General features: G+C 42.5%; 1 protein-coding gene across 49 annotated transcripts in view; it reads right to left on the reverse strand.

The window, feature by feature from the left end:
* Positions 1-483: 483 nt before the first annotated feature.
* The window catches only part of ANK2 (ankyrin 2), a 185,088-nt gene continuing 170,460 nt past the window's right edge, over positions 484-15,111 (reverse strand). For 22 of the 49 annotated variants that reach the window (XM_030272114.4, XM_030272110.4, XM_072928871.1 and 19 more), the window contains 10 exons: positions 14,425-14,499; positions 13,904-14,035; positions 13,416-13,562; positions 11,970-12,249; positions 9,997-10,276; positions 8,146-8,229; positions 6,989-7,153; positions 5,773-5,955; positions 4,818-4,909; positions 2,337-2,678 (listed from right to left, as the gene is read on the reverse strand). In XM_030272114.4, coding sequence (XP_030127974.4) covers positions 2,495-2,678; positions 4,818-4,909; positions 5,773-5,955; positions 6,989-7,153; positions 8,146-8,229; positions 9,997-10,276; positions 11,970-12,249; positions 13,416-13,562; positions 13,904-14,035; positions 14,425-14,499 — 1,622 coding nt within the window. In that variant the 3' untranslated portion in view covers positions 2,337-2,494. Of the gene's footprint in view, positions 2,679-4,817; positions 4,910-5,772; positions 5,956-6,988; positions 7,154-8,145; positions 8,230-8,630; positions 8,724-9,996; positions 10,277-11,969; positions 12,250-13,415; positions 13,563-13,903; positions 14,036-14,424; positions 14,500-15,111 lie in introns of all 49 variants that reach the window. The other 27 variants (XM_072928854.1, XM_041716032.2, XM_072928848.1 and 24 more) reach the window with 5 other exon arrangements.

The raw sequence follows: 15,111 nt of genomic DNA on the forward strand, positions 1-15,111 counted from the left end.
TTGAAAGCATAGAAAAACCAGTGCTAGCATATCTCTGTTGTGTCTCCCATTTCCCCAGCACTGCCATGCTGTCCAGCACAGGCAGTGATGCTCACCTGAGCACATGCGTCTCTGTAATTCCCCATTAGTTATCCCCATCTGGCTTTCTCCGCTTGTCCTTAGGCCAGCAGGAGAGTTGTGTGCTGGAGGGGCATGCAGTTTCTTTTAAGGTGGGGTTGTTGGCTTGCTATGTGCAGGTTTGAGTTGGATTTGATTGCTGGACTTGTTAACTTGTTAACTTGTCTGTCATTGGAAAAGGAGGAGGAGAGGAAAGAGCAGCTTCTGGCTTAGGTCGTGCCCTTGACAAGGCATTGCTATGTCTATGACAAGCGAGCAAGCTGGACACAGAGGAACTGTGACTCTGATGGTGCTGCCGAGGTCCGCGCACAGGCACTGTCCCTCATCCCGCCACACCAGCAGTAAAAGTGAGCGAGTCATCATTGCTACATTTAACACTTGTACATTTTTATTTAGTTAAATCAGCCATTGTACACATTGCAGCTATGTATTGTTAGTGTTGTATCTTTTTAATTTTTAACTAATACATGCCCTCATAGATATATTCAATTAGTGTTATCACCATGGGAACAAGATGCTGATTCGTCAACTTAAAATTCACTTCTTCTCACAGTATTCAAGTTCTCTGATAACACAGCAAAAAATCAAAATAAGAGGTGAATAACCATTATGCTGTTACACAGAACATCATCTGCACCGCAAATAACACAACAGAAATGCATTTCTTGAGAGCCCCATCCTTGAAGACCCTCCTGTTCTGTCTCGGACAGTCAGGAAGCCAAGATGCACTGTGAGGTGTTTCATCAGGGGTCTCATTCGATTTGGCTGCCAAAACACTTTTTCCTTTAAGTTTCTTTTCTTGCCTGCCCAAAAAGTGTCAGCACGGCACCTCGTGGTTCTGCCCACAGGAAGCCAGAACTCCAGAGGTGTTTCTATGCTTTTGGCATCATTACCTTAATGAGGAAGTGCCCTTGTTCTGAGCACTGAGTGAGTCATTAAAAAAAAACAGAACCAAAGAACCCTACAATTGTAGAAGGCCAGATAAGCTTGGACAAAGATTGCTCCTAGAGGAGACAGTTGGTTTTACTCTGGTGGTGAGTCTATTCATTAAAAAATGAAATAGCTATTTAAAAGCATTAAGTTGGTGTGTTTGTGTGTATGCGTGTTATGTTAAAACCCTACAGAGCTCCCTCCATTAAATATTAAGGTATAGAACACCCAAAACATTAGATCCCTACGTTCCCCTTGTGGAAAATAAAAGTGCAGACATGCTAGTGTGGTTTCCAGAGGGACGGTTTAGAAATATATATATATAATATATAGTTACATAACAAAATATGAACAGAAACTGGCTACCGAGGATTGTGAGCACTTGTTCTTTAAAAAACACTTGATCAGAAGATAAAAACTGCTCGCTCAGTGCTAAGAGGGCCAAGAAGCTGACATGGTTCTAGGAGGGTTTGGTTTTGACCTTCAAATGCCACATGCGTGTATCAGCTAAGAGGCAATCTCGATAAAACATGGTGAATTAATTATTCTCCTTGTATAGTGGGTAAGTCTTTGTCCCGTAGTTATCTACAGTGCAGTGGCCAACAGGAAGCACCCCCAGTCTGTTTGTGAGGTCGGCTAAGTAGTGATGGAAACAGGAAACTACTGGAGTTAAGATTGTTTAATACGCCCCGCCACAGGTTCAGATCTATAGGCTTGAATACCATATGCGAACATGCCGCAGGTAGAGCTGCTAGCAACTTGGGTACCTAGTGGGGAAGTTTTTCTTTGTTTTTCTTTTGGAAATGTTTCGGTGGCTATGCGAAGGTGTCTGCACAATTAATGGCCACAGTCAGCTGTGATTCATGTGAACAGCTGCCTTTTACCTGACTCACGCAGCCTTTGCCAAGAGCGGATCTCTAAACAGGAACTCTTAGTATTTGGTAGCTCTGCAGTGCTTCCTCCTGGGTCAGTCAGCGTTTGTGGTCCGGTGGTGCCATGCCGTGATCTGTCGCCGTTCCGCAGGGTCACTGCACCTCGTAACCCACAATGCCAACAGGCAGTGAGTGTTCTGCGGTCTTGTGAGTTCAAATACTCTGCTATTTACAGTTTATACGTCAACTCCTTTGTACGGTGCATGTACACAGTCAGTGGAAGAGGCCTGTCGATGAAGTCTGCTTGGCAAGGGCCATGTCAGTAAGCGAGCGCCGGAGCAAAGGGACAGGGACAAGTGGCGATGCTGACAGGGTGCCAGCATGGCGGATAAATCATCCTGCCTGAAGGATGCTATCTTTGGTCACAAATTAGCTTACAGGGTGAAAAATCTTAACAGCACAAAATGCAGCTTGGGATGGGGAGAAATGATTTCACTGCAGCTGCACAGGTAGGAGCAGCAGTGACGACTGCGTATGGGAAGGGTCACATGGCGCTGTGCAGGGGCGGCAGCTTCTCACTTGGTCTCCTGTGGCCAATCCTCCTGGCAGAAGTGCCTAAGAAGCTGCTGGAGGTCATGCTGGAGGTCATCCCTGGGGAGTGCTTCTGGGGTGTCTTCCAGCTCTTCTATGTGAACATGTTTTCCATAGCGGTCCTTCATCACAGTCCTCTTCTGTGTGCTGGCTTTACTTAGTATTGTCCTGGAACCAAAAAAAATGAGAGACCTGACTTAGAAAGGCCACAGTTCTGGAGGTGTGAGAGAATCGTGGTTTTCAGGCTTTTCCAAGGCAGAGTTAGACATGCTGGAGAAGAAGGCACAGCAAGGTGTAAGTATGATGCAATAGTCAATGCCTATGGATTTTTACCCTTTTTACTTTACATATTATTTGTATTCTTTACACATATGTTTGTAGCCTATTATTATAATCTATCTTCAGTATTTTCTTAGGCAGAAAGACAAAACAAATTCCAGGGCCCCTGTGCTATCTTGGTATTCCTTAGAAACCAAGGTTGAATTCAGATCTTTGAGATGTATTTTTATCAACAGGGCTGAGTCTCCATCCAAGGAGAGGTGGGTTAGAAGGTTTCAGAGGTGGGGGCATTACTTAACTGGGTGTGCCTTTAGTTGGGGACTTGTGTATTACTTTTCTTGTAATTTGCAAAATCAAGAAAAATTTTACATGCATCATGGAGGGTGTGCAGCCTCTGTGTTTTCCAGCTAAGGATCCCCATATAAAGGTAACCCTATTTACCCACCCTGTGTTTACCTCTTATTTCTAGAACCAGAGAGAAAGGCATCAAAGTGCACGGAGAATGGATGCAGAGCTGGGTGATCATAGGAGAGTGGCTGATGATTGGATGCATGTATGGAGACTGGATAATGAATGAATGAGAAATGGATGAATGGAGAGAGTTGGCTGGTGATTGGATGGATGTATGGAGAGGTGGATGATGATTGAAAGGATGTATGGAGAATGGAAGATGAATGAGGAATGGAGGATGGATGTAGAGAGAGTGGCTGCTGATTGGAGGTTGGATGATAGGAGGGATGTATGGAGAACGGATGACGAACTCGTTAGCACATACCCCTAATGAATACTGCTGAGTGAGTGTGAATACCACTAACGAATACCGCTAAAGTAAGCGCAAATACCGTGAGGGGGAATGCGCTAAATGTTCATGATCCTGCCATTGATCCATTCTCTATCATCCATCCATTGTTCATTCATCAAGACCTTCCTTTATTTTCTATCATTCATCCATCGATTCATTGTCCTTTCATTCAGTCATTCCTCACCTGTGTCTTCATTCTCCATCTTTCACTCATTTGTCATCATCCACCCATTTAATAATTCTTCATCATTCATCCATTCTCCAGCCATTGACCTATTGATCTATCATCCCTCCATTTATTCATCATCTCTTTTTTCCCTGTCATCCACACAGCCATTCACCATCCAGCCATTAATTCTTCATTATACATTCAATCATCCCTTCATTCATCACCAGCATCCCATCATTCATTTGTTCATCATTCTCTGTCATTCATTCATCCTATCCAGTCATTCATCCTTTCAGTCATCCACAATCCACTCATTCCCTTTCTTCATTCCTTCTCCATCATCCACTGATTCATCCCTTCCTCCACTCTTCATCATCCAGTCATTCATTCATCCCATCCATTCCTTCATGCCTTCATTCAACATTCATCCAACCCTTCATAAATTCGTCATGTTCCAATCATTCTTCATCCCATCAATCATCCCTCCATTTATTCATCCTCTTTTCGTTCTTGGTCATCCAGTCATTCACCATCCAGCCATTAATTCTCCATCACCTATCTGTCCCAATCACCATCATTCATCCATTGTCCATTATCCATTCTCCATCTATAACCTATTTAGTAATCAACCCTTCATCATCCATTCATTCCGCATCCTCCACACATTCATCATCCATCCATTAATTCTCCATTATTAATCGTCCCTACATTCATTCCCCATCATGCATCCATTCTCCACTCATCTAATAATTCTCCATTGATTCTTCATTTATTGATCTCTATCCATTCTCCAGCCATCCATTCATTCTCCATTCAATTAGAACTATGCTAAACTTATAAAACTGTAGAAAATAAATGCCAGCCTTTGTATTAACTCCTGTACCAAGGTTGTGTGGAAAGTGTTTTATTTCAGTGTTCTGTACGCCACCACTGCTGCCAGGTTAGTCATTACTTTAGTACCACCGCAACTGAAGCTTAGCAGGCACTCACTGCAATCCATTCCTGTGACTGTGTTAATTCATTTGCAGTAACACTTCATCAGCTTGCCAAGCCAAACCTTTTAATTACTGATCCATCCTCTTTCTGGATTTCTTTCTCTACCAAAGCAGGGACTTGCACTGTCATGTGGTGACCTGTATAGCTCAAAGCCTCCAACGAAAACATAAACTTCAAATTACAACACATCCAAAACACCTGGGGCTCTTCCTACCTTAGTCTTTCATGTTCACACAACCCAATGCTGAGAAAATGCTGAACAGGCATCTGTAAGAAGCAACTGCATCCCTCCCTCCTGCAGACACATGACATGCAGTGTCTCCTAGAGGGCAGTTTCATCAGCAATGATTGTACCAAAGCATGTCACAGTAGCAGCTGCAGACTTGTGGATTTACTGAGCCAGTACCTGGGTGCTAAGTGCTCCTTCCCAAGCTGTCTCTTTGAACTTTTACCAGACAGTTCTTGCCCCTTGCTTGGCCTCTGTGACTGTGAGAAAAAGGGGACTTTTTCTTTGGACTTCTGGTCACAAAACCCAAACTGCATACCCATGTCACCTATTGCTGCACAGCTTTTATCCATTTATCTGTTTTTAAGTATTTCTTTCAACCTCTAAGAAATGCTAAAAAAGGGGACAAGAGACTGGATTCAGGGGAGGAAACCATCCTTTTACCCAGGGTGGGGGCTTAACTGTAGCCACTTCTACAATTACCTCCACAGTGATAACACAGGAATGAACTTTACCTGCACTCACACCTGAGATTTCTAAGAATTTCACATAAAACCTCCATGATGTTTTCTTTTAGTCTCAGCAAGTGTGTTAACTAATTCTGCAATGCCAACTTTCACTCCACATTGTTTAAAATTGCTGAGTATAAGAACAGAGTTAGCCTCAGTTTAGGACTTGCCTGTTGAGTCTTCTAGGCCACCGGTTTTGGTCCTTTCAGGAGAACAGACTTTGTCCCTGGGGTTGTGGCCCCACTTGCTGTACTGCTGTAATATATAAAAGTTATTTTTACCTCTTCGAAGTCCTCTTTGGCTGACGGAAGATCAGAAGCCAGGCTGGCATCCCCCAGGTGTTTCTCCGTCCTCTCTCCACGCACTACAGTGGTCTTTATGACCTTGCTGACTTTCCGGCCCTCCACTGGTTCGGACTGGAATTTGGAGGCACTAGAGAGAATGGCAGGTTCAGACAGGGTCACCTGCAAGGTTAGAAAGTACAGGTGAGATGGAGATGAATTCCACACTTCATGATGTTCCACTGGCCAAATTAACTGCTGTGTCTATGGGCTCCACAGGGTAGAATGTAGATCTATTAGCGTCAGCTTACTGGAAAGTAAAAGAAAAGAAAAACAAAGGGGGAAAAAAGGAAAATAGAAAACAGAAAAAAAGAAAAAAGGAAAAAAGGAAAAAAATAATAGAAGGAAAAAAGAAAAAAATAAAAAAGAGGAAAAAGAAAAAAAAACAGAAAGGAAGAAAGGTAAAAAGAAAAATAGGAAAATAGAAAAAAGGAAAAAAATAAGTAAAAAAGAAAAACAGGAAAAGGAAATGAAGAAAAAAAGGAAACAGAAAAGGGGGGAAAGGAGGAAAAAATGGGAAAGAGGAGAATAGAAAAAAGGAAAATAAAAAAAAAGGAGGCAAAAAGAAAAAGGAAAAATAGGGGAAAAAAGAAAACTAGAAAAAGGAAAAATGGAGAAAATGGGGGAAAAAAAAGAAAATAGAAAAAATTAATAGGAAGAAAAAAGGCCAATAGAAAAAGGGTGGGAAAAATCAGGATTCTTCTTTCTTGTTACTTGACTCCTAAATAATTCCTTCTGATGACTAATCCCTGCAAGCAAAAGTATCAGTGATGTTTTTCGCAATTCCAATAACTGCTTGCTGCACCTTGCTTTTGACCCAGCACTGCTGAAAGCACACCCTCATTGCCAGCTTCTGGGCCCTTCCTCACAACTTAGTTGTGCTGATCCAATTGCCATATGGCCAGATAGTAAAGTACAGGAGGAAGGCACTTACCTTTTCAGACTGTATTTATTTTTAATTACCTGGCTCTGAAACAATTCTTGTTTAAGTCATAGATGTTTTTAGCCTCTTCAAAGCAACAATAGAGCAGCAAGGTGAACTTACTGCTATGGGGTACTAGGACTGAGTGGCAGAGTGAGCACACTAAGCTGCAGTGGCTAAGCACCCTGCTGGGGTGCTGCTGCTCTGTGCCACAGTAGGCAAAGCACACCCTACCTCTGAGTGCTCACTGTCACTCTTCAGCACAACTCGCTTCAGCACTTTGGAATAACCATCTCCCTCTTCCACAGTGACGGGGGCTTGCGGTGTTCCCTGCATTAGCACCTCCTCTTTTTCCATGCCATCTGGAGCAACGTATCGCCGGATGATCTTCCGAGTGACCTGAAGGAATGGAGTTTAGTCCCCAAAGCCATAGCAGTAAAATATTCCCCTTTGTTCTCTATCTAGTATTTGCTATTCAAAGGGCATTTTGTCCTGCAGGAAAGAACCCGCATAGATGGTGCTGTGCTCTATTCCTCAAAACCTACTCAAGAGACTCATCTGGTGCTAAAGCTCTGGAGGCACTGGCTGGCCAAAGCAAGAAGAGAATTAACAGGGTTCAAGATGTAAAACTGCTCAGAAGGATGGGTGTGCACCCAAACCTCTGCATGGCACAGCTCAAGGCACAGACCTATCTGTAAGAACATTCATGCTTGCCTCTGTGCAACGAGAGCAAAGAATCTTTGGCTGCGGTGGTTTATTCCAGCAGGAATTCAAACAGGCTCCAGAGACAGCCTATCCAGCTAAGGGATCATGATGTCTTCTCAGAAGACAGAAGATGGGGTTTGCCACCGTCCCAGCTCAGCCAAGTCCTGAGCACCAAGTTGTCAGATAAAGAAAAGAGCACAGAAGTTCCCCTTTCACTTACATGCTGTGCAGGATTTGTTTTTCTAAGCATGATATGATTTTGAAGATCTAGACTCTGGGTTTATCAGACTCTTAAAGACCCAGTCTTCCATTGCTTTCATTAGGACAAGCAAACAAACAAACATCTCAGATAAGATTGCAGTGGAGTGGGTTTTTTGTGGGTTTTTTTAAAAAGAAATAAACAACTTCTTTCTAAAATATGTGGATCTATACAGAATTTTCCTTGGCTTTAAATGAAAGTTAACAAAATACATCCTGTTAGGTTGTACACGCTAACAGAACCATTTTGAGAATCTAAATTATTGTTCAAACTTTGGTATCTCTCATGAGCTGAAATTCTCATTCTTTCCACTCTCTACTCTTTAAATCATGCCCCTTCATAGCAGAAAGTCTGGCATTTCTGTGGATGATTTTTCCTTCCTTTTACAGGAGAGGAAGAAGGTAGCAAGAGGCAGAATTGACAATACCTTCTTTACCACCGTGTGGCCATGTTCATCTGTGTACTGCTCTTCTGTGACTGTTTCTGGTAGCATTTCAGGCATACTATCAGCCTGTATGACAAAGAACAAAGCTGTGTGAAGCAAGGTCTTCATGTGGGTCTTGAAATAAGCCACTTTAACATGAGTTAATTGGTTACGGATTGGAAAAAATCAGCAATGTTAGGGAAAAAATTATTCTGCAAATAAATCCTTAGAAAGGCATGCACAGAAAAGTGATGCCACAGCACACAGACAAAGATAAGTTAGTTAACCTTGTTGTAGACGGGGCTGACAAGCCTTCATCCTCCTCCTACCAAGGCATCTATGGAGTTTAGAGAGGGGTTAGCAATGTTACTGTAATCCTAAGGTTTATCCAATGGAGATGCATTATTTGGGAGTATCCCAGCTTGAGGTGCAACACAAACTCAGGCCTAAGGCAGTACAAGCTCGTGCAATCTTTCAACACTCGGTACCTGAATAATCACCCGGCGCCGAATGACCCTGGTAGTGACCATCTCATCCTCGTCTGAGCTGAGCTCCAGTCCACCTAACTCCTCTGCTAACTCCTAGGGGAAGCATGGAAGCAGGATATGTATGTGGTACTAGTAGTAGCTACAGCTTCTGTCTTCCTGCACCAGAGCTCTGCAATTCCTACATTTTGCATATGCTTTCTGGGTTAATTACACAGAAAAATATACAAAAGCCTTTTAATCCTCCACAGGGATAGTACAGAGTGCAGAACTCTTCAGTAGGGCTGAACAGTTTTGACAAGAGGACAGTGTAGCAGTGGCTGATCAGAAAGATCAGAAGCAGCTGATCACAAAGTGTAGCTTTCCTGATCAGAAATATCAGGAAAAATAAGTAACAACTGTTGAACTTGTCTGTCCTGCATAAGGAAGAATTAAAAGTTTAAATAAACACCTCAGAAGGCAAAGAGAGGCTGAAAATAATCCGCTGGGAAATAGCTGTAGTATGAAAACATAAAAGGGAAAAAAAATAGCAAGGAGAAGGCCTTGTTTCTAGTGAACACAAAGGTGAAACTATTTCTGCCTCACTACAACTGCACCTTCTCTACTCTAACTTGACTTATAAAACTAATTTCCTGCCGAAGGATGCCTTCTCCTTTTCTTCCACTTAATACAGGCAAAGCAAGCTGTTTATTCTTAAACTTTCATCTGCCAGGAAATTTTAATTCTCTACTAAAAGCCATATGGTTGCTCTCTTTCCTTGCTGGTGGATGTCTTCCCCTCTCTGCTGACATGAAGCCCCTTGTCTCACACAACCCAAGACCTACCCTGTACAGCTTTTGATGTCCTCTTCACTCTCTTGCCGCTGTATCTCTTTACTGCCTGTATGCTACATAAACACCATTCTATCAGTACATCCTTGGTACTCTGCAATGCACAGCTGCTGTCTCTTTTCCATCTCACTGACTTTAGAGACCTTTCACACCATTTCTCATGCTGCTCTGGGCTAGCCTTGCCTTTCTTTATGAGTTTTACTGTTATTACTTTGTCCGCATTGCATCTGTTTCAGTTTGTTTCTGCCCCTGTTACTGACACACTCTCTCTGAGGCAGAGATGTAACTGTCACAGGTCAAAGGACAAAGGGTAGAGCAGAACCAGGAGTACCAACGTAGACTTTGGGATCTGGGGTTTGCTTTGACTTTGAAAACCTCAAGAGAAAAGCCTTTACCTGACCTTTTAAACCACAGAGGGAAGGAGGAAAAACTCAGTGCCAGATGCAAATTAATTACAAATATTCTTATCTTAAGGAATGAGAGAGTCATAAAAATTGGTTTATTGTGTCAATTACATTGAGGCAAAGTTGATGATTTACCTTTTCTAAAGATTCCTCTTCAAAGCCCCTTCCAGACTTCTCCATCTGCTCCTCAGTGGATTCCACTATCACAAGACTGGATCTCCTTGGAGAGAGGCTTTCCTGGTGGAGCTGGGGGTCCTCAGGCTCTTGGATGATGGGAGAGTCCCCCCTCTGCACAGGGGATGGAGGCTGCGGGTGTGCTGTCTGCGCCTCTCCCTTTGCCCTGCTGGAGTGTGCAGATTTTCCGCTCGCTGCTTTTCCAGCTCCCACGGACTGCTCTGTTCCTGGAGTTGTGACACTGTGAATTACAGGTTCAAGTGAGTTACCACCGTGCAGTGCTTCCCAATTTCCAGCAATGGAACATTAGGCACTGACTTCATATTGTTCTGTTGTTTGGCAAAGTCTAGCAATAGAGACCCCTTGAGAGGAACTACAGAGCAGTCTGTCTGGAAATGCCACCCATCTTCCCAAGCAAATCTCCAAATGGATTTCCAACCCTTCCATGGAAGCCTGCAAAACCTGATATTTGTAAAGTATTTCAGAGAGCTTTGCTTTCACTTGTGCCCTCACATCCCTACATACTGACATTTATTTTTTTAGTGGGAGAGCCTGGATTGCTAGAGAAAGATGTGAGGCACCTACAACACTGAGCACAAGCTGTGCAGCTGCAAAGTGGAAAAATCAACTTTCATGCAGAATTCTGGAGCTTTAGCAAACAGATATTTAGTAGAGGCTCAGGTTTTGTTTGTAATGGTATCTTTATGGCTGAACCATGATCCATGATTAATTGCTGATTAATCCCCAAGTTAGTTAAACCTATTATTATATATGTTACTATGTAACACATATATAAAGGAAATGCATCTAATTCCAGCAAATTTACATTCAATATTGTTGTGTATTTCCTCTTGGAGCATGTTCCTTACATATTCCTATTTAAATCTCTCCTGATTTTCCACCTAGTTCAAATTAGACCTGCAGTGTAGTGAAAGTCACTTGTCACCTTTACTCTCATATAGTGTTGGCACTATTGTCTCACAAGTATTCTCTGTTCCTCAAAGATATTAATTTCCTGATGCAAATCCTTAGGGAGCATTGGTATTTTTGCCTAATACTGCAACAGAAGCTTTCCTAGATGGTATTTTCTGTCTTCCACACTCTCTCCTGGCAAAAGAATCCCCTTAAGTCCATTTACTGGGCTCAGCTGCCCTTTGAGTGCTGGTAGCTGCATCTCCACATCAAAGCAAATCACCTCCAGGAAAATCACTTCTTTGGATAAGGATTCGTGGTATTTTGCTGGCTTACTAATACCTGACTCTACCCTGCCGAGAGGTCTCAGCATGGGCACATAATCAGGAAAGCTGTGGAGAAATAAACATCATCTATTTCAAATTCCATTCCAAATGGCACTCACCCCACTGACAGTCCCACCTCAGAATTCAAGTTTTTGCTGCACAGGTCGTCTATGTGTACTCTATCATGTGTTACTCCTGTAAGTACTTGTGCCTTGCCTCTGTAATGCTTAGTTTCTGTTCCTTTGGACATCTGAAATGCACTTTTAAAAACCCAGTTCTTAATAGGTAGTTATGAGTTTTTTAAGTAATGATTAAATTGAAAAAAATTTGCCTCCATTGAGAAAGCCATCCTAAATCTGAAGAAGAGGTCCTTTTGGACTATTTTCATTAATATGTCACCACTTGTCATCCACGACATGAGGATTGAACATATACATAAACCTCCCTTCACTTCTCTATTAACTATTTTTCTTTCCTATGTACTAGACACAGTTATTGCTTTGTGCTCACAGTGACAGACTGACTTTCCCTCCTCAGCCTTAAGGCTTCCTCCACATAGATTAAAAAGTGAAAACCACAACTGGAGGAAAATTCTAGTGCATTCATAAGTTTCAAAGGCAACTGTAAAATACTCTTAGTACACAGAGAAAAGAGAACCCTCTCCCTATGGCTTCATCTTGGTCTTGAGGCACTTACAAATATTCCTGTTGTGAAGCAGATGGTTTCCCTGGCACATCTTGGGGTTTCCCTGAGAATTCAGCTTCTACTTGTTCCTTGTGTGCTTGCCTCAGAAGCTCAGCCATGGACACTTCTGCCTCGCTCCTGGGAGTACTGTCCTGGAACGGGGAATAACTGACAGACACGTCTTCCTCAGAGACCAGAGGGGGGTGCTCGGTTGGCTCGCCATCCTTAGACAGTCTCTGCTGTTCTTGCTTGTGTCTCGAGCTGTACACTTCCTCTTGCAGTGCTGAAAACCCTTGCCAAGACAGAGAGATGAGAAATATCCTTACAAGTCTGGCCAGAACGCAGAAGTCCTTCTTGTGCTCAGTGTGCATTGAAAATATCCGGGCGCAACATGTGACTGGAAGTTCTTGAACCTTGAGTGGGAGGGCACCTGGTCTCCAGGAGTAGCCCAAGGCATGCCAGACTGCCACTACTATGGCCAGATTTGGATGGTAACAGGCAAAATAGCACTTACTCAGAAATTTACCTCAAGTAATTATGCTTGAAACCCTCCAAGTATAGAAGAAGATTCACAGATTTTTTTTTTCCAGCTGATTAGGATAGATTTTAGTGACTTGTCCCCCCCTACATTCATTACTTATCTGCTTCTGGAAAAATTAACTGTACAAAAAAAGATGAAAACCCTTCATATAGGGCTAGGTGCAAGAAGTAGGTTGTTTATGTGCCATAGTTACTGGAAACCTAGTGAATTCTGAAGAATAAATTGGGGGGAAACAGAAAAGCTTGTACTGAATTTGAGCTGGACAAAAGTTAACATTCTAAAACTACTTGGCTGTGATATGAGAATGCTAATTGTAACAAATATCCTTTTATTCCTACATCCTCTTCAAGACTGGGACCTTCACAGCTGTCTTATGCTTCAATATTGAGTAAGGCACCCAAAAGTGTCACTTCTGGAAAAGAGGATTTTATGCCAAATAATTTGGAGGTGTTTCTTCAGTTTGCATCCTACTGGATCTAATCCACTGAATTTTCAAACTTAAGAAATGCAATAGCATCCCAACAGAATTACAATATCCTGGATACTCAAATCCAAAGGGGTTTTTTGTCAAAGCATGGAGTAGTTTCCCTTTTTTATATCTTGGTCAAATTCTAATACAACCTTGTGAACTTTCATGAAAGCCCTTGTATAAGCAAAAAAACCAAACCCAAGGTAAACTGGGCAAATATTGCTGGCCACAGTGTTTGGTTCTGAAGAATCAGCTAAAGCTCAGATCTTCTACCTGGTGAAAAGTGACCCTTGCAATGCCATGCTTGCATCCATCCACATTGTCAGTGCTTTCAAAATGGGATTCCAGTGCTCTGTCACGAGAGCTGACAGATGAGCCTGGGCCAACACTTCAGAGCAGAGTGATGCTTGGAGAGCAGCCTAGGCAGCTTGGGTCAGGAGACACTTACCTTCACTGTGATCCAGTGCCAAGGACTGCTCCGTGTCTGCGTACGTGCGCGTGCCGTGGCCCTGCATGGGGTCTATGCCGCTGGTCTCCATCAGGTGAACGATGTCCATGCGGTTGATTTTCGTGAGACATTGGGTCAGATTGGTATCTGTGCCATTGGAAGGACACCGTGCAGCTCAGTTAAGAATCAAGCACACTCCCTCCCTTCTCCATAGGAAGGGCATATATAGGAGACTGACTGATGTCATAAATAAAATCTAAAAGAACCAAACAGCTGCCTATAAAAACTAACACTCTGGGGTTTTTTTCCTTTTAACAAATTTGTGGAGTTGTGGTGTTATACAGACAAGACTAGAAACAACATTGAATAAAATCCATGGTCATCCTTTCTGTAGACTAAATTTTCCCAAATTCTCTTCGTGATTACAACAGACTTGTCACCTCAGCTAGCAGACTGGGGACAGTTACACACAATGACTGGAGACAAACCTGTTGCATGTTTCCCATCCCTTTCAAGCCAGTATTTGAGGAGCGCGTGGCTCTGGTCTTGAAGAGAATTAGGGTTTTCAATTCGGATCTGGTGAATTTGCTCCTCTGTGAAGTCCAGTTCTCTTGCTAGCTCTGAAAAAGAAATCCATCTCTGTAAAGAGGTCTGCTAATACTACTACTACTCCCCTGGTCTAATTTCAGTCAAAGAAAAGTAAATGTCTGTGAATTACGGTTTAACCCCAAAACCTGAGAAAATATTTCCATCTCGTTCCATGTTACTTTCACTTGTGCCCACTACTGTTTGCTGCTTCAAGTCGATTAAATCCACCATATTAAAGTGATTGTTTAGAGCAGGTTCCTTTGTTAACCCATTTAGGACTCCTGGTGTCCCAAACAAAATAAGCTTCTGAAATATTTTTCTAAAGCATCTTTAGATAATCAGAAAATCATCCAAAATAAACATGAGAGGAGTGTGGACCATTCCCCTCCTTTCTCACTGGAGCAGAAAATGTGCACTTTACCTGTCCAGCTGAATCCAAGATGGTCTGCGATGTGGGCCAGTCTTTCCTCTGTCCTTTCCTGATCATCCTGTTGATCTAAAGGTCAAAGAGAGCTGGAAGTTGCCTTTTGTGAGTAAAAAACTATTTCCGTAGGGAAGAGAGCCCAAGAAGGGAAAATGCTGGTTTTTCCTAGCTGCTGTATCTAAATGTGGGCAGGCTGCGCAACTCAAGTGGGGCCTGTAAATCCCTAGGTTCAAAATGAAATCAAAAATCTTGGTTTTTCAAAAACACAGAACTATCTAGTTTTCTATTTGGAAATCGGGCGTTCATGTGAAAACCTAATCTAGGACTGAAGCACCTACTATGTCTATTTTGGCCGGGCATTTTATTCTAAAACTTCATTGTAAAGTTCAGTTGAAGACTTTGACTAAGTCAAGAGCCATAGTTTTCCATGCCTCCTTAGTAAATGCCAGGGTTGAAGAATTCATTGGGACCAGTGCTTCTGATCATGTTCTTTGTGCTGTAAGGGAAGTTTTGTTCAAACAGTCCATACAGCATGTCAGATTATGGTCTGTATTTGAAATACTGTTAATTTTAATGTCCCCTTTGGACAGGGAGTGAGACAAAATACCAACAACAAAGGCAAGGAAAAATCAGATGGTCATTTGTCAGTCCTTGTTCACATCACTAATGGTGAGACTGACAGCT

Source organism: Taeniopygia guttata, chromosome 4 (assembly GCF_048771995.1).
Source record: "Taeniopygia guttata chromosome 4, bTaeGut7.mat, whole genome shotgun sequence".
Classification (NCBI taxonomy): domain Eukaryota; kingdom Metazoa; phylum Chordata; class Aves; order Passeriformes; family Estrildidae; genus Taeniopygia; species Taeniopygia guttata.